We start from the raw sequence: 19999 nt of genomic DNA, 5'->3' as shown, positions 1-19999 counted from the left end.
TAAATATACTTTTATGCATTCACAACATACCTAAATTTTCCTTTCTTTCCAGTATTTCAGTATTTCCATGTGGTTAACCTGTGAATCTTTTCACATTGTCGCAAATCTCTAAAACTCCCCCCCACCCCCCGATTTTTGGGAAAAAACTCTATGTATAAGTGGAGCTGGGCAGTTTAAGCCCACGTTGTTCAAGGGTCAACTGTACTCTTACAGCTGTGCAGAAATGTCTGAGCTTTCCTGTTTCTAATCTAATGAGGAGAGGAAACCCAGGAGTAACTCTAATATAATTCAGTCTGTGGTAAATTTGGTATAAAAAAAAACCATGAAGGAAAGGTAATAATTCTAATGCAGAGAATATGTTTTTATAAGATGGAATTATTAAATAAAGTGCAATAAGGCAATAGCATTACAATCATTTATACTGTAACTGCTGGTTTACTTCACAACAAAAAAGCAAATATGACGTGTGTAGAATGTTTTTCCTTTTTTTTTGGTCTTTTTAGGGCTGCACCCATGGCATATGGAAGTTCCCAGGCTAGGGGTCGAACTGGAGCTACAGCTGCTGGCCTACACCACAGCTCATGGCAACGCCAGATCCTTAACCCACTGAGGCCGGAGACTGAACCTGTGTCCTCATGGATACTAGTCAGATTTGTTTCCACTGAGCCACTCAGGAACTCTGGATTATGTTTTTTCAACAGTGTCTCTCCAGTCAAGCTGTCAGGCATATAGGTATCTGACACTGGCTAAATAAATTAATATGTAAAAATTTTGTTCAGACCCTATAATTCATAAATGGAGGCCAATAAAAGTATACACAAAAGATAAACATAGAAATTCTCTTTTGTGGCTCAGTGGTAACAAACCTGACTAATATCCATGAGGACGAGGGTTTGATCCCTGGCCCCACTCAGTGGGTTAAGGATCTGGCATTGCTGTGATCTGTGGTGTAGGTTGTAGATGCAGCTCGGACTTGGTGCTGCTGTGGGTGGCTATGGCGTAGGCTGGCAGCAGTAGCTCTAATTCAGCCTCTCTCTAGGAATTTCCACAAGCTGCAGGTGTGCCCCGCCCCTTCAAAAAGATAAATATAAAATAGGGATTAGTTTTAGTATAAATCAAGCTTATCAACATTCTATTTAAAATACCATGTATGGACCCTTTTCTCGATCAGTGTTTTGGTATTTAGGGCCACACCTGTGGCAGATCTTTAACACACTTAGCAGGGCCAGGGATCAAACCCGCATCTTCACAGATACTTCTTTGTTAACCACTGCGCCACAACGGGAACTCCTCATCAGTTCTAATTTAAGAAATAAGTAATATTTTGGAGTTCCCGTCGTGGCGCAGTGGTTAACCAATCTGACTAGGAGCCATGAGGTTGTGGGTTTGATCCCTGCCCTTGCTCAGTGGGTTAAGGATCCGGCGTTGCCGTGAGCTGTGGTGTAGTTTGCAGACGTGGCTCAGATCCAGCGTTGCTGTGGCTCTGGCGCAGGCCTGTGGCTACAGCTCTGATTCAACCCCTAGCCTGGAAACCTCCATATGCCGCGAGAGCAGCCCAAGAAAATGGCAAAAAGACAAAAAAAAAGACAAAAAAAAAGACAAAAAAAAGAAAAGAAATAAGTAATATTTTAAGAGACCCTTGAAGGAAAAAAAAAGTATTATTTTATATTAAAAGTCATTACTGACAAGTGAAAAATACCGATATACTGACATTCAAATTCACTTTTTCCACCAACTCACAACAGGCTAAATTATATTTTCCATAACTTCATAAAAAGCTCACAAAAATTCTAAACTTAGGGAAAGGAAAAGATCCCTTCTTTCTTCAGAGAGATAGTAGACAAATAAAAACATCCTTTGAGAAGTAGTGTGACATCTTGGAATGAACCAGAGACAAGTGGGCTCAAAAATTTTGTTCTTTACTAATAACTTCATGACCACAAGCAAGTTTCTTCATTTCTTTGAGAATGAAATTGTATGTGAATGAGAGAGAGAGAGAGAGTAGTCAAGGCTGCTGTCTCCCCATTTGGATATTTAATTGCTCTAGTCCGACTTAGTAAAAAAGGCCATCCTTCCCACATACACAAGACTGGCACTGTGGCCATGAGTCAGGCAGCTAAATTAGCAGGTCTATTTCTGGATTCCATTGATCTATTTCTCTACCTTTGTGCTAATACCACAATTTTAGTTACTGTAGTTTTATAAAACGTTTGATATCTGTCAAAGTTTTTAAGTTCTAACTTTGTTCTTCAAGACTGTCTTGACTGTTTTTGATTCTCTTTCCATTAACATGAAGTAAATAAGCTTGTCAATTTTTTTAAAAAGCCTGAAAAATTCTTACACAGACTGTGCTAAATCTATACATCAATTAGAAGACACTTGGGGAGTTCCTGCTGTGGACCAGTGGTTTAAGGATCTAGTGTTGTTTCTGCAGTGGCTCAGGTTTGATCCTTGACCTGATACAGCAGGTTAAAAATCTGGTGTTGTCACAGCTAGGGCGTAGGCTACAGCTGTGGCTCAGATTTGATCCCTGGCCCAGGAAAATATATGCTGTGGGTATGGCCTGAAAACAAAAGACGTGGTATCTTTTTTTTTTTTTTTGCTTTTTTTAGGATTGCACATGCTACATATGGAAGTTTCCAGGTTAGTTGTTGAATTTGGAGCTACAGCTACAAGCCTATACCATAGGCACAGCAACTTCAGATCTGAGCCACAGCTCAGATAATACAATCTCAAGAATATAATAATAACCCAATTAGCAAGGCCAGGAATTGAACCCACGTCCTCCTGGATACTAGTCAGGTTCATTACTGCTGAGCCACAAAGGGAACTCCCAACATGGTATCTTTATAGTACTGAGTCTTTCAAGTCATAAACTTGCAGGTCCTTCCATTTATCTGTCTTTAACTTTGGTTATGCTTTATAGTTTATAGTGTAATGATCTTGCCCTTCTTGCAATAGACTTTTTCCTGGTTAAGAAACAGTCTCATGTAAAAATATTCTAAACATGGAAGATAGGTCAATTTTCCATGTCACCCCCATGAAACCCTTGCTGCTTCCATTTTTAAAAGTTATGTGGCTAAGGCCACTGATCTGTGATGGACCACATCTGCCTGTATTTTAAGAGTTAGTCCTCTGATCCTATGTTTACTTAATATACATATTTAGCATATAAACACTGCAATGATGTGAGGTCCTGGTGAATTCTTGGTAGATTAAAATAATTTTTAAGGCACATGATAGCTTATGTGTTACCAGTAGGAAGGATGAGGTAGAGAAACAAGTGAATGAGGAGCTGAAATGCAAGTATGAAGGAAAGGTAGGGCCAATGAATAAAAAGGAAAACAAATGATAGTAAATAATGATACACAGAATTGTAGACAATAAATTAAAAAAAGAAAAAGCTACAACTTGCAAAAATACCTATCAAGGGAAAAAAGAATTTAAAAACATACACAGTAAGAGACCAGACTTTTCTATTTTTCTCTCACCCAATAAGATTTTTTCAAAAATTTAAAATATGCAATGGCAAGGGGACTTCAGGTCAATGGAAGGACAGAGGCAGGAAGAAGAACAATGCAGTAAGGAGATAATGGGGACAAAATCAAAGGCACATATAACACAAAACAGATCCAGGAATTATGAATTAAAAAGAAGTATGAACTAGAGTAATGCTGTAGTATGTCCACTATAAATTGTTCCAAGGTGTGTCTCTCCATGTGAGTGTTGTTACTAGAAATTTCAGTGGGATAATCCTTTTTTAAATGAAAAGTTTAGCGTCTGGCTGCTGGCTAATTAATGTTAACAGAATGTTAACAGAATCCCAACATCATTGTAACAAGCAAAAACTGATGCCATATATTTCCAAACTGTTCACCTCCTCATCCTATTTTAAACAGGCACTCCAAGTAATTCTGACATGCTGAACCAATGAAACAGATCTTCAGGTATTTTCTAGTCTCAAATCTGAGATTATCTTAACTGAATTAACTGGTGAAAACATTCTCAGTCATTAGAAACACAAAGTAACAGAAACTATCACTAAATGATAATGAACAAAACTTAAGGGCAAAAATTAATCACTGTGACCCCACACCACTACTAAGACTGATAACGCTGTATACAGAAATGAAACAAATTCTTCCACATTAGTAATTTAGAACTTCTTTACATGAGTATTTCATACTCAACAATAAATGACTTTTAGACACATCAATGGGCTGAAGCAGTACTTTCATATATACCACCAAAAGAACTTGTAAATAGTATTCTGTTGAGAGCTGAATATGTTGTCCTATCTATAGCCAGTCCCTGAGTTGCTTACCTTATGAGTAACACATATTCTTACTTCCTAGAGTCAATAACATATTTGGACTTTAAAAACGTCCAGGCAAGAGCTTCTCTATAAATCTCAAGAATAATCAAGAAAGAAAGGGATCTAGAAGTCTAGTAACCTTACTAGACAAATAATACATATATTTGCTTTTTAGGGCCATACTCGTGGCATATGGCGGTTCCCAGGCTAGCAGTTGAACTGGAGCTGTAGCCACTGGTCTACGCCACAGCCATAGCAACTTCAGATGCGAGCCACATCTGCAACCTACACCAGAGCTCATGGCAATGCCCGATCCATAACCCATTGAGCGAGGCCAGGGATCGAACTTGCGTCCTCATGGATGCTAGTCAGATTCGTTTCCATTGAGCCACAACAGAACTCAAACCTTACATTTATATTTAAAAAAATATATAACCTATGCCACTGTGAAGTGAGGTATGAGAGGCTGACTAGAATATTATTATTGACATACTCTGTAAAATTGTTCAATTCATTAATAGAATGCCGTAACAGAAAAGAAAAAGATAACATCAGAGTCAGAACAGGGTTCTAGCCTCACTTCTGTCGTTTACTGGTCTGGGCAAATCTCTTGGGCTAATATGACCTATAACCTTCTCATCTTTAATGGGCTTATCACTCAGCCAGTCTATGTTAACAATCAGGATGAAATGAAATAATGAATATGAAGGTGCTTTAGAAAACTATCAAATGTTATTAAGTTATAGGAGAACAAGTTACTTAAAAGATAATGCTTTCAATGAAAACTTTAAAATAATTTATATTATTTTCTGCTTTAAGGACCATTCAGAAAACTCAGAAAAACTGCACATAGCCTTACAACCAATAAGGCTATTCTTGTTTAATTCTTAAACAACTCATTCTAAGAAAAGCAGGTGATCAAATCTGCCAAAAGTCAGCAATTTCAACAGATAAAACCACTACAAACCACTATTTGATTACTGAATACATGACATTAATGAATTTTCAAAAGTGATAGCCACCTTCAGGTTAACTAATTTCACTGAGTTCAAAGCTTACATCAGACTTTCTAATACCCCTTTCTTATGGAAAAAAAAAAAAAAAAGCCAGTTCAAAAATGAAGAGGTAACAAGAGAAGATGCCATTAGACTGTCAAACAAAAATATCAAAATGCTACTTTATACTCAAGAAGTTCCATATCAATCTAATTACTATGAGCATAAAGATTAAATCAGAAATCACTAACATATTTTAAATGTTTACTCAAGGAAGAAAAAGAACTAGTTAGCTACTCCAGGTGGATGAGTAAAAAATAAAACAATACTGGAAACATTTAATGTTTTTTCACAGGGAGTGAAGTACCTCAAAATAAGAGACTGACTTCTATCACAGAGAATAATTTAAAAAACAACTTCAGGTAGAAGTTTTTGACAACATCTTTGTAAGTCAATAAAACACGAGAAAAGAATCCACGTAATATTCAATGTTGAACTTGAAGTGCAGAATTTGACACAGCTTTTTGCATTTCAAGATAAAACCCAATAATCTTAAAATTGTTCTCTTTTCTTGGTCTTTTCCTCATAAATGTTGCTTTTTAAAAGTTGTAGTGAACATGGGAACCAATCAGAAGGGACTCCAAATGGCCAAAGACGGTAATATTTTAGGATCAAGAAAAGATATAAACTGTGTTATCTCAGACTGCAATGTACTGAAACACATCAATTATCCTAAAATCCATCAATCTGCAGGTAACAAAAACAAACCCCCACAAGTTACCTTTAGAAGCTGCTAGGGCATCAATTCATTCCAGAAAATAAAGGAAAAGAAATCAAGCATTATTGTGACACCTATATGAACTATGTATTTCAGGGTAACCTCACAACTGATGAAAGTTCTTTTCCATAGAAAAATTCCAGCTAATGAATGTAGAAGGAATGACAGAATTAGTGCACAATGATTTTGCAATCTCTGAAGAAATATTTAGGCAATGATCAAAAGCTGCTAAGCTGTTAGGTGGACCTGGCTGACAACCTCACAATGGAAATAATTAGACATGTGTTTCCTGGTATAGTGCAAAACGAAAATACAAAACCATATAAACAAAAAATCAAATAATGAAGCAAACTAACAACCAGATCAAGCCTCTAAATTTAATCCCCCTCACCCCTTTTTAAATGGCCACACTTGCAGCAGCATACAGAAGTTCCCAGGCCAGGGATCGAATCTGAGCCTAGCTTCAATCTAAACTGTAGCTGCAGCAACATGGGATCCTTTAATCCACTGTGCCAGGCTGGGATAAAACCTGAACCTCTGTAGTGACCCCAGCTGCTGCAGTCGGATTCTTAACCCACTGCACTGTGGCAGAAACTCTAATTTGATTCCATTTTACGGGAAACTCCAAGTAGAGGAACATGTTAAATACCACCATGGGAAAAATATCACAAAAGTTAAGAATGTAGGATACTCAAAAGGACAAAATTCCTTCAACAAATAAATGGAAAGAAAAAAAAAGAGAGAATGGGGAAATGGTTCCAAATCAAAGGACATATCAAACAAATGATGGGCCTTTTTGGACAATGATTCAAACACAACTATTTTTTTTTAAATGACATTTAAGTCAATTAGGGAAATTACAGTAATGAGAAATTATAAATTTTATAAGGTATGATGATGATATTATGGCTATCATTGTTTTTTAAAAAGGAATCTCTCAGAAATTTCATCCTAGAATATGGAAAATAAAATTACTTTATCATATTTCTGACTTTAATGTATTTAAAAAGTAACAAGGTTGCAAATCTTAAAAATATTTTGGGTTATAGATCAACACTTGTTCTTCAATCAGAAAGAGACTGCCAGTCATCCTGCTAAATACACTTATGTTGATTAAAGAACAATTATTTAAAAAAATGGAACATCTTTGTTGGAAAGACAGAAACACAATGCTGCTATTATCTTTTTTTGTGAGTCAAGTAGTAGCATGAGCAAAGGCAAAGGCAGAGGTAGTTTAAAAAAAGTTACCTGTTTCATTCAATATTTTAAGAATATAGATATCTGGACTTATCAAGAACTAAAATGGTTATATGTCATAAAATCTCATAATAATCTAATTCAAAGCAATTCCAATGAAACCAAGAATATCTTTTTTTGACATTATATCCTAATACGTGAGCTAAGTAAGATTTTTTAAATGGCTATGCTAATTCTTTTGTTGTTGTTTTGCTTTTTAGGGTTACACCTGCGGCATATGGAAATTCCCAGGCTGGGGGTCGAATGAGAGATACAGCTGCTGGCCTATACTACAGCCACAGCAACTCCAGATCTGAGCCATGTCTGTGACCTACACCACAGCTCAAGGCAATACCAGATCCCAACCCACTGAGCAAGGCCAGGGATTGGCCACATCCTGATGGATACTAGTCAGATTCTTTTCTGCTGCGCCACAACCAGGACTCCCGCAATGAGGAAATTCACTTCAAGGATATATAATTTAAAATATTTTTTTAAACCAGAGAGTGTATAAGTCTTGCATTGTGATTCAGGGACATGAAATCAAAGGATAGATTATATCCCTCAATAAATACTACGCAAAGAAAAAATTTATGAAATCTACTAAATTATCTTCAACCTGGCAGGATATATTCCTTGTTAATACACAACACTGCCAGTTACACTACAACTAAAACTAAATGAAACTGAGGGATCACAAAAGGAAAAAAAATCTATAGATAGTTTCAATCAGAGGTGTATTTTTTGTCTTGGCCACACCTGCAGTATTTGGAAAGTTTCTGGGACAGGGATCAAACCCACACCACAGCAGTGACAATGCAGGATCCTTAACCTATTGCACCACCAGGGAACTCTGATCAAAGTGTATTAAAATACCACATTTCAAGCTAGAGCTAAAATAAGGGAGTTTAGCTTCAACTATGGGTACAAAAGTATTGAGCTATAATACAGAACTGCTGGCCACATGATGAATACTTCTCTTAACTGACTAGAATTCCTTTTGTAAGCATGTATATGTCTGGATTCTTTATGGTATAAAGAAAAAAATCTAGATTGCTGCTTAATTAGAGACATCTAAAAAGTCATTTATAATCCAATTTTTAACCAAGCTATACAGAACAATGCCATTTATACAGGCCCTAAAGCACAACATAAGCAGAAACAGTTGACAGAATCTGATCTGAAACTTACCTATGAAGAAAATGACAGGACATGACAAATATAATCCTAACGAATAAAACACAAACTATTATGAAACGTCTATTCTTAGATTTGTTTTGTTCCAAATTTTTGTGTCCATTTCAAAGTCTCAACATCATATTTACATGGGAGTGGAAGGAGTGGGTCTGAATAGAAATAAGGAACTGAGTAGCTCCTGTGACTAAGGAAAGATAAATGAAGGTTGTAGACTACAAACTGGTTAAGTTTACACAAATAGTGCTGCAAAGCAGATCTTAGGACCTCCCCCCACAAATAAATTAACTGGATGTATATATTGAATATCTCCCAAGAGGTAATAAGGCCCAGAATTTGGGGTGGACCAGTCTTTAAAAAAGACATCCAGCCCTCTTTGTAATAACATAAATCTAAATGATGGTAACAATAGAAGATACTTTTGTTACATGGACACTTACTATATCACTGAGCTTTAGGAAAAAAAAGTGCTATAGCTTTGACAGGGGGTGGAGGTGGGGGTGTCCAAACATGATTACAGCTTATATCTGCTTACAAAAACAGCATTACTTTTTAACTCACAAGCTGATTTAAATCTTTCCAAGGACATAAAAATCATCAATAGAATCCCTTGGTTTTGGTTGAAATGACTACAATTATAAAAATCCAAAATCTAATTTTAATAAAATACTTTCTTTGAAGAGATAGGGATTCATACACAGCCTCTAGTATCCAAATGCCCTTCAAAATATACTGTTAACTACATGGTTAAATACTTCCCGGAGTGGGAAAAAGGTGACCGCCAATTCGGTAATCTTGGGGTGGGGGCAATTTTAATATACAGATATAATTCGAAGTTCTAAATATTCCAACTTCAAGGGTACAAGCCTAGAACATTTTTTTCTTAAACAACATATTCAAAAGTAAAAGAAGTATATGGACCAAACCCATACATAGTAAGATTCTCTAACTCACAAACATAATTCATATACCGTTAATATAACCCTTTGGTAAAATGGCCAGGCATTCAAAGGCCAAAGTAAAAACCATTGTACTAAACTAAATTAATTTAAAGTTCAATAACTATGTGACTAATGTTTTGCTTTTGAGGTGCAATTAACCTTTGATCATGAAACTTGTTTCACTATCATGTATAAATAATTGACTTCTCAGATGATCTAAAACACACACAAATCAAAAAGCACAGACAAGAAAAAACACACCACTGTATTTCATAAAAGGAACATAAGATATAATAGGGGTCTTTACCTTACTGTATATTAGACCCTCACTTTGAATTTTCAGGAAAGTAGCACTTTTTCAAAAGGCTAATATCTAAAAGCAAAAGCAATTTGGCATGTTTTATCCAACATTAAATATTTTACACATATTATAAAACACACACACAAATACACTTACATGTATACATACAAATAAAAAGGGTTTTGGGTTTTTTTTTTACCTAAATGCAAACTGGATGAGGATCCATGTGATGAAAGTGATGGCGGTGGCGTAAGTGAATGTCCTGGAGTTTGGCTTGGCAGAGGCATGCCTATTGGACTTGGAGAGGAGGAAAATCCCAGACTATTGTAAAATGGTTGCCCTATGGGTGCTAGGCTGCTACTAGATCTTTTGTACAAGTCAGAGCTAGTAGATAGAGACTCTCTCCTTGTGGCACTACTACTTGCAGAACTGCCAACTGAAGAAGAAATAAAAAAAACCCTAATTACATACAGTGTTAACTGAATAAAACCTATCCCCAACTCTTGCTGGGAAATAAAAGAGTGATCACAATAATTATTTTTAGAAACATTATAGAGAAGATAATTACTGTGATAACTACATATACACTAACTTATTAATCATAAAAGGGTATAAATGCACCCCAATAAAGTAACCAAATACTTAACAGAGCAGTCATATGTTCACTATTTCACACATGTTTACCATTGATACATACGATTACTGTGCTTTAATACCCTGGTATGATTTATAAACCCTGAAATTGTCTGCTTTAGGATATGCTAGAGATTAAATTCCAATAAGGTTAAATTTTGGTAGTGTCCTAATCTCTGGAACCAGGTTCTTAGACTTCAACTCAATGCCAAGAAAAGATTATACTGATAAACAGAATATTAATACATTTCCCTCGCCATTCACATTTGATTTGGCTTTCACTTGTGTTCAAACCATAGTCCTTTATCCATATTGGCCCGAATATCAGTCAGCTGTGAAATATAGATGGCAGCTTACTCCTCACAGTACTTTTCACACTACACATTCTCCCTATCCTTCAACAACTGAATTACAAAATATATATGAAAAAAACCAAACTTCCTTGTAGAAAACCGATAGCTTGTTTCATTACTGTTATCCACCAAAGACATGTGTTCACTTACCCTTCAGGATCTTCCAATTCCTAAGATTCTATTACTGGCCTTGTGAGCCCCTTAACTCAAGTAAAGACTGATCAGTATACAATTACATCACATCCCTTACTCACTGAATTTTTTGAAAAAAAAAAAAAAAAACTGAATCCCTAATTCAACTATCAACTTTCAAGTCCTTTTTTCTTTTTGGACTCCGAAAAATCACACAGGGATGGTAGGTTCACGTTACCATGTAGCTATGCATGCTCAGAAAGAGCAACCTAAGATCTGGCTGTTAATTAACATATATTTGGATAATCAAATACTTTTTTCTTTTTCTTTTTGCTTTTTAGGGCTGCGCTTGTGGCATATGGAAGTTCCCGGGCTAGGGGTCGAATTGGAGCTATAGCTGCCAGCCTACACCACAGCAATGCGGGATACGAGCTGTGCCTGGGACCTACACCACAGCTCAAGCCAATACCGGATCCATAACCCACTGAGCGAGGCCAGAGATCAAACCCATATCCTTATGAATACTAGTCAGGATTCGTTTCTGCTGAGCCACAACGGGAACTCCAGGATAATCAAATTCTTTACCAAGTGTTTAAAAGGACTGTCCAAAACTCCTAATTCTTACGTCTCACTTAGAGACCCTATTTTCAAGTTATGTTCTTTATGGTTTTCAAGCCTTTTTAAACTGGAGTCTTTCATACTTAAGGTAATTTCCTATTACATTTCTTAACCTGTCAAGTTTTTTTTTTGTTTTTTTTTTGTTTGTTTGTTTTTTAAGAACAAGCTCTATATTCGGACCAATATGGTTAATTCTCTTCAAGAGAATTTTAAAGTCTCCATTAGGTCTTGGTTTTCTAATTCCAAGTCAATTATAAATAGGTCATAAGGGTATAGATTAAAGAGAAAAATTAAGGACAGCATATGATGGTAGACCAAGTTAAGCTCATTAATATAGATAGGAAACTTAATTACATTGGTTTAACCAAATTCAAAATTCTATAAAGGAAAAAAACCAGGCTCACGCTACTGCATTAAGTAAAATATTATATAAACAGTATTCAACATTTAAAAATAGCCAGTGTGGTTTCTGAAAGACTGATCATGTTTTATTGAAATTTTCACTTTTTAAGATATCACCTTGTAGGGAAACACTAAGTAACTATATGCATTTTAATAGCAAAAAGTAAAATAAACACTATTGTAAGAAATAGTTCTTGAGATGGTTTTGGCAAAATTGTCAACATATGCTACATTAACTATGCTAATTTAAAAGGACACTGTCAAAGTGATTTTTCTAAAACATGGCTACATTTAAAATTTCTATTTATTTCAGAAAACAGTTTAACAGACAAGTAAAAAGACAATAGCTCTCTAATGGGAGAAGCAGCACTATCATTCTCCTGGCAAATAACCAAAGAAACCAGCTTTGACACATGCAGTATTATTTTATTCTAAAAAGGAAAAGCTTAGCCAAACATTTAAAAGTACTGCAGAAATAGCTTTACACATAAACTGGCTGGCTACTTAAATTATCTAATGCCTCAATTATCTGCAACGGTATGATTATAAAATATAAAACAAAATATACCTAAAATATCTAAGAGGCTAGACAGACAATGGAGTCACTAATCATTTATCAACTGCGTATAAGAAGTTAAATTACAAACTTTCGAATGTAAAAGAACATTCTGAATAATGGGCCACAGAAAGGATGATTTAATTACTATATTACAATGGCTAAGCTTCCTGGCAAGTTGTGTTATAAACTGGAGTATTTAACAGTGTTAAGCATTTATAATTTCATCATATGGGTAAGAGAATGACTGTGTACATGCTACTGTGTGTGTACATGGGCATATAAACATAGTTCCTGAATGCAGGGGGATGCGTCTTAACTAAGGGACAAATAGGAATTTGGAAGAACTGGGTAAGGGGGGGCTACAAATCTGTATCAGACTATAAGTGACATTTTATTAGAAAAGGGAACATAAGACTTATCAAACCTTTTCTCTATTTTTACTGGCTCATTTAAAGGTCTAAAATGTATTGTTCAGAAACCAGTTATTTCCATCAAGCTTTTTTTCTCTTTTTTAAAGTTATAGGTCCTTTCAATTTGCTTTAGCAATTTGGGATTATTTGGGGAAAATGCTTGTCAACTGTGTGAGAAACAAAAAATGCGTCTATGGGAGTGCTTGGACTGGAGATAAAAATACTGAGTTCCAAAAGGAGTGAAAAAATTCAAACAGGAAAATTAAAGGACTAAGTAGTCTCAAATCACTAGATTTTCCCTCAGAAGTTCCTATGCCCATTCTTTACGTAATTTTGTATTAGGCAAACATGATATTCCCCTGCTGTATTTCACTGTAAAAAAAAGCATTCTGCACTAAAAGGGTATAGCTGTTCTAGGCTATCCCTTTTAGAAATATGAAATGTTTAAAAAGTTCAGAAGCTGTTTTCTTAGAATACTGGCAAGCATAGTTAGTAATGACTAGCACGTGTTCTGCCATTTTCCACACCAGAGAAGAATACAATTTAATGTGGTGGGAAAATATATAAGAAGCAGATTTTAAGTCTCTGGGACACCAGGGGGGAAAAAAAATCCCTTGAAGTCTGACTAAATGGTCCTGCCCCTCATAAAGAAAAGGCTATCAATCGTGCCAAGAAAATGAGGATGTCTTTCCCCATGTTTCCTAAATACTCAAATACTCGGGGAATATCAGAGTATGTACAAGGGTATCAATGTGGGTCTCTGAATTTGGTGCTTCCTCAGTTACAAAATCAGTTTGTGTGGGTAAATTATTTATTTTGTGAAGCTATTTAAATTTGGATTTCTTAACTATTGAACATAAAACGAGAATATGGGAAAAAAATCCTTTTCAATGAATTTTTAGTGATAAAGGCTAAGCTGTTTAAAATAAAGATAAGCCTAAGGTAGTTTCTTAGGGGCATCTGTTTAGAACATTCCATTATATTTTATAGCAAAGACCATAAACAACTATTAGCATTTAATAATAAATCATCTGATGAGCACACAAAGATAATTATTATTTTAAAAACACTAGAAACTTAAGATGGCAAAATGCTTACTTCCTTAAGCAATATTATGTAGGGAAAAAGGAAGAGCTAGTAATTAGCATAATATATGTTGTCCCAGACAAACCTTACTAAAACCAGAATTAGAGTAATATAATTCTTAAAGCCAGGGAAAATGTATTATATTTGAGTAAAGGATGGGCTGCTTGAAATGAGTTAAACACTTATAAATGTTGCAGGAGGTGGTTTTTCTTCTACAAAATTAAACCAATCAACTGGCATCTTATTCCTGTCTTTTCTGCACTATAAGCTATTACTGTTTATCTTAATATTAAAAACAAATACGTATACCTCAGGTCCAATCAACAGAGTGCACTCATTTTAAAAAGAAACTTACCTGATGAACCAAATCCACTGAGGGCTGAGCCTATAGCAGCACCCAAAGAGCTACTGCTTCCAAAGCCAAGAGATGTACTTCCAGGCTGGCCAGGTCCGTGAGAAAATAAAGAACTGCTCTGGGAGCTATTAGTCAAAGAAGTGCTCCCATAAAATGAATTAGACTGCAGATTAGTGCTTGGCTGTTGCTGCTGCTGCTGCTGCGGTGGTGGCTGAGTGCCAATTGGCCGGAATAGACCATTTGTGCTGCCTGTTAGACTATTTGCAGTTCCTCCAGCTGCTGCCGCCGCTGTGGTAAAATAAATTTCAGATACTTCTTAAAACTACCCAGAAAACCATTTTCTATTTTTAAAATATCTCAAACAACACCAGAAAAATATTACCCCTTAAAACATCAGTTATACTTACCAGCTTGTGCTGCTGCTGAACTAATTAAAACAGGTGTTGGAGCCATTAATCGAACTGGAGCTCCAAGGCCAGTTCTTGCTCCAGGGCCAACCACTAAGGCACCAGTCTGATCATAATAGGCAGTTGGAGCTAGTACTTGATAGCCTAGATAATATTAAAATAAATGTTCACCAATGAAAATATTTATTATAGAAAACATGTATTTCCCCCACTTGTGTTTCTATCAATCAGAAAACAGAGCTACTTATACTGTTAATATAAAAATCCTTAAATAGTTACCACATAAAGACCAAACACATCTGAGAAGGTATTACTAAATATATGAAAATGTAGGATCGTACACATAAGCATTAGTTTTATTACAGCCTTGAACACAAGGCAGGTGACGATCTGCATTACTCAGATCTATAGGAGTGAAGTTTCTCTCTTAGTAGCCTTTCTCAGAAGGGATCCTCATCTGAATCACAGAACAGAAAATGTCTATTTTGAACAGAAAAGTGATGTTTTTGCCAATTTTCTCAAGGATGTATAACAAGTACCACTCTAGATGCATGGGAGAGTAAGTTAACTAACTATACAGGTCAAAGGGATTTTCTCCAAGAACTGAGGTTGAGAAAGGCTGTCTTATACAGTAACAAGGACTCCAGCTCAAAAATCCAACAACCACTTGCAAAAATGTACTGGCAACCTCGGACCCTTTTAAGTTTAAATGCCACCTTTCCCATGCAAAGGTTGCTTTGATTAAATGAAGTAATTATGCTTCACAATTTCAGTTTTATTATAATGAATATGAATTAGGAGGACCAGTCAAATGCATAGGGCAAAACCTAGCAGGGGATGTAGAGCTTTCCAGCCCTCTCCTTATGGAATTAACATGATAAATTTGAGGAGATTATTAAATATCCAACTGTAATTATCAAATAGGACATAGAAACCTAGAGTTTACAAGAGAGGTTCAGGCTAGAATTAAAAATCTAGGAGTAGTCAACATAAGAACAGTATAAATAAAAAGGATGAAATCACCAAGAAAATAAAAAGGAGGTAGGCCCTATGGACTGAAGGTACTTCACATTAAGAGGCTGAAGAGAGGAGAAACCAGGAAGAGACTGAGACTGAGAGGAAACAGCCAGTGAGAAAAAAGAAAACTGGAACAATGTGGTCGCTTGGAGGCCAAAGAACAAGAAGAATGTGAGTGAAGACTAAGTAATCGACTGTGCCAAAGGATGCTAAAAGCCGGTTAAGAGATGAGAACCTGACCAATGGATTTAGCAACACCGAAGCCATTCTGGTAAAGATGAAAGCCAAACTGTGGTAAGTTTAGTAAACGAGTGAAGAAACACAAACAAGTACAGAAAAGCTTTTGATGAGTTTTGCTGTGATAAGGACCAGAGGGGAGCTACAGAAAGGGAGCTGAGAATAATTTTTTTCTTAATCAGAAAATGTGATTAGCAGAGCATGATACTTAAGTGTTTAAAAACTTTATTATTATGAAATAAAACACACAATTACAAAAATCAACAGTACACAATAATGACAACACACAAGTGTAACCACCATCTAAGGTGCTCAACAGAAAACTGCCTAGCAACACCTTTCATAAATCCCTGCTCTATCACAATCTTTTCTTTCCCTCAGAGTTACACAATATTCTACTTTCCATAAATACTTCTCTCTAAACAATAATTTGGTTTTAATTATTAAAAAATTTTTATGTACAATTCACCCAAGTTCTATTACAGACCTTTCAGTTTCCATTTTCAATACTATACAGAATCTCAATGGACAAACACAATGAATTTATCCATTCTGTATTTACCGTTTCCAGTTTGGGGCTACTGACAACAATAATGCCATAAACATTCCTGTACACATATTCTGGTATTATGTGTACATGTTTCTCCAATCTAAGGTATATATCTAGTAGTTGACATCCTGAACCACAGGGTATGCATATTTTCAAACTCTGGTAAACAATTTCAAACTAACTCCAAAGAGGTTGTGCAAATTTACACTCTTACCATGTCAGTACTGGAGTTCCCACTGCTCTATCACGTTATCTATTTTTCCTTTTTCAGCCACACTTGCAGCAATGCATGATTCTTAACCCACTGGGGTTGGGACAGAACCAGCCCCTCCAAAGAGACAAGCCAGATCATTGACCCACTGCACCACATCGGCAACACCTCCATGACTTTAATAATACTTGATATTGTCACTTTTAAAAACTGCCCAATCTGGAAGATATGCAGTATTCTGCTGTGGTTTTGATTTTCCTTCCCCATTACTAAGGAGACTGAGGATCTTTTCAGATGCTAATTAAGCGTTTCGAGGTCCTCTTGGAAAATTCAAATATCTTTGGCCCATTTTTCTATTGGCTGCCTTTTCTTAGGGATTTTTAATTTGTGTGTGTGTGTGGTGTGTGTGCGCGCGTGTGTCTTTTTATAGCCACAACCCGAGGCATATGGAGGTTCCCAGGCTAGGGGTCAAATTAGAGCTGTAGCTGCCAGCCTACACCACAGCCACAGCAACATGGGATCTGAGCTGCATCTGTGACCTACACCACATCTCACGGCAGCGCCAGATCCCCAACCCACTGAGCGAGGCCAGGGATTGAACCCTTATCCTCATGGATGCTAGTTGGGTTCGTTAACCACTGCGCCATGATGGGAACTCCCCAGTGATGAAAATTTTTGATGCATGTAAAATTAAGTCTTATGCTGTTTTAATGTATTACAAATATCTTTCATTCTCCTGGAAGCCATGATGGGAACCCCATCCTATATTATCTTTATTAACTTTAAAATCCCACTTTCCCACATTTAGGTCTAAAATCCAAATGCAGTTGACTACTCAACACAGAGTAAGGCAGGGTTTAATTTGCTGCCCAAATAATCAATTTTATTTCATCTTATTTACAAAACAAGTCACTCCTCTCTACTACTTTGTACTGTTTTCTCTGTTAGTAATTAAGTGGCCATTTCTTCTGGGGTCTCTATTCTGTTCCACTAGTCTGTCCTTCCGTGCAGTAGTTTAGAGTAAATCTAACTCTAGAGTGTAAATCAGAACAGAGAAAGTCTTTCTACTTATTTTTGTTCTTTAAGTGTGTCTTGGCTAATCCTGGCTCTTTGCACTTTCATTAAATTTTAATTATCAGCTGTTAAAAAGAACCAGAGAAATAACCCATTGGGAGTTTTGATTGGGAATGCATTGAAATTATAAGTTAATATGGGGAGAACTGGCATGTTTAAAATATTGAGTTGTCCAATGGTATCTGTTTTTTTAGGTCTCCTTTAATGTCTAAACAAAGCTGTTTCTCACAGAAACTGTGCACACTTTTTGTCAGACTTATTTCTAGGTTCCTCCTAGTATGATAAACTTTTCATTTTAAAACATTATGCTGTTAACAGACTTTTTAATATCCAAAACCCTTAACCAAAACATTAATTTTAATACTTTATCTGAAGGTTCAGTTAGTATATAATCACATTTTCTGCAAATGACATTTGTGGTTCTCCCTCTACAAAACGCTTTCATTTTATTAGAATTTCTCCCACGTTATAACACCGGCTAAGATCTTTAAGATGTTAAAGAAGAAACTCTTGGTCTTATTCCCAGTCTTAAAGGGAAAACTTTTATATTTCCTATAAAGAGGAAGTCTGTCATCCTTTTGGTGGGGGTGGGGTATTTAATTCCCTCTGGACCCTCTAGTATATTAAAGTAATTGAGTTCATATCTGTTAAAGAGGCTTGTTTGTTTTGGGATTTTTAAGCTGTGCTCATGGCTTTTGAAAGTTCCCAGAGCAGAGATTGAACCTGCACCACAGCAGTGACAACACCAATCCTTAAAATGCTAGGCCACCACCGAACTCCTTAAAGAGGTGTTTTTTGGTTTTGTTTTTAAAGTCAATATACAAATATGCTTTTCCAGAATCTTTTGAGAAGTTCTTATGCTTATTATCCTATAATCTTTTAAAAAACATGGCAAATTACGCTGTGGATTTACTAATGTTCACCTTGCATTCTTGGGATAAAATCAACTTGTTCATGATATGTTATCCTGCTTTATAACACTAGATCTGCTTCGCTAATAAGTAGTCAAGGATTTCTAAATCCATGTTCATAAGTCTGACTGGTTTACAATTTTCCTTTTCTGTACTATGCTTGATAGGTTTTTTCTTTTCTCTTTTTGCTTTTTAGGGCCGTACCTGCAGCATATGGAGGGTCCCAGGCTAGGGGCTGAATTGGAGCTGTAGCCGCTGGCCTATGCCACAGCCATAGCAATGCAGGATCAGAGCCGCATCTTCAACCTACACCACAGCTCATGGCAATGCCAGATTCTTAACCCACCAAGCAAGGCCGGGGATCGGGGATCGAACCTGGGTCCTCATGGATGCTAGTCAGATTCATTAACCGCTGAGCCACAACGGGAACTCCTTATCAGGTGTTAATATCAAGATTATGCTCATACCATAAGATGACTTGGGGGATACGCCCTCCTTTTCTATTCTCTAGAATTTAAAAAATTGAGATTGCTAAGGTTATTTCTTCCTTTTTTGCTTTTTGTTCTTTTTAAGGCTGCACCTGCGGCATATGGAAGTTCCCAGGCTAGGGGTCGAATCGGAGCTACAGCTGCTAGCCACAGCCACAGCAACTCAGGATCCAAGCCTCGTCTGTGACTTAGATCACAGCTCACGGCAATGCCGGATCCTTAACCCACTGAGCAAGGTCAGGGATCGAGCCCACGTCCTCATGGATACTAGTCAGATTCGTTTTTGATGAGCTATGATGGGAACTTCTATTTCTTCCTTGAATGCCTGGTATCATTCTCCACTGAAGTTATAGTTGGCTTGGAATTTTCTTGGAAGATTTTTGGTCACAATCATTATTTCTTAATAAAAGTAACAGACTTCAAATTTTATACATAGGAGTTCCCGTCGTAGCACAGTGGTTAACAAATCTGACTAGGAACCATGAGGTTGTGGGTTCCATCCCTGGCCTCCGCTAACTGGGTTAAGGATCCGGTACTGCTGTGAGCTGTGGTGTAGGTTGCAGATGTAGCTTGGATCCCAAGTTGCTGTGGTTGTGGCATAGGCTGGCAGCTACAGCTCTGATTTAGAGCTCTAGCCTGGGAACCTCCATATGCCATGGGTGCAGCCCTAGAAAAGACAAAGAGACAAAAATAAATAAATAGGAGTTCCCGTCATGGCGCAGTGGTTAACGAATCCGACTAGGAACCATGAGGTTGCGGGTTCGGTTTCTGCCCTTGCTCAGTGGGTTAACGATCT

General features: G+C 36.6%; 1 protein-coding gene across 7 annotated transcripts in view; it reads right to left on the bottom strand.

The window, feature by feature from the left end:
* The window catches only part of PUM2 (pumilio RNA binding family member 2), a 108337-nt gene that overhangs the window by 25909 nt on the left and 62429 nt on the right, over positions 1–19999 (bottom strand). For 5 of the 7 annotated variants that reach the window (XM_047782571.1, XM_047782574.1, XM_047782575.1 and 2 more), the window contains exons 11-13: positions 14716–14859; positions 14309–14596; positions 9960–10196 (exon numbers count right to left, since the gene is read on the bottom strand). In XM_047782571.1, the coding sequence (XP_047638527.1) occupies positions 9960–10196; positions 14309–14596; positions 14716–14859 (669 nt within the window). The remainder of the gene's footprint in view (positions 1–9959; positions 10197–14308; positions 14597–14715; positions 14860–19999) is intronic. The other 2 variants (XM_047782577.1, XM_047782578.1) reach the window with 1 other exon arrangement.

This window comes from Phacochoerus africanus, chromosome 5 (assembly GCF_016906955.1).
Source record: "Phacochoerus africanus isolate WHEZ1 chromosome 5, ROS_Pafr_v1, whole genome shotgun sequence".
Classification (NCBI taxonomy): Eukaryota; Metazoa; Chordata; class Mammalia; order Artiodactyla; family Suidae; genus Phacochoerus; species Phacochoerus africanus.
This window is presented reverse-complemented; position numbering and strand designations above follow the sequence as displayed.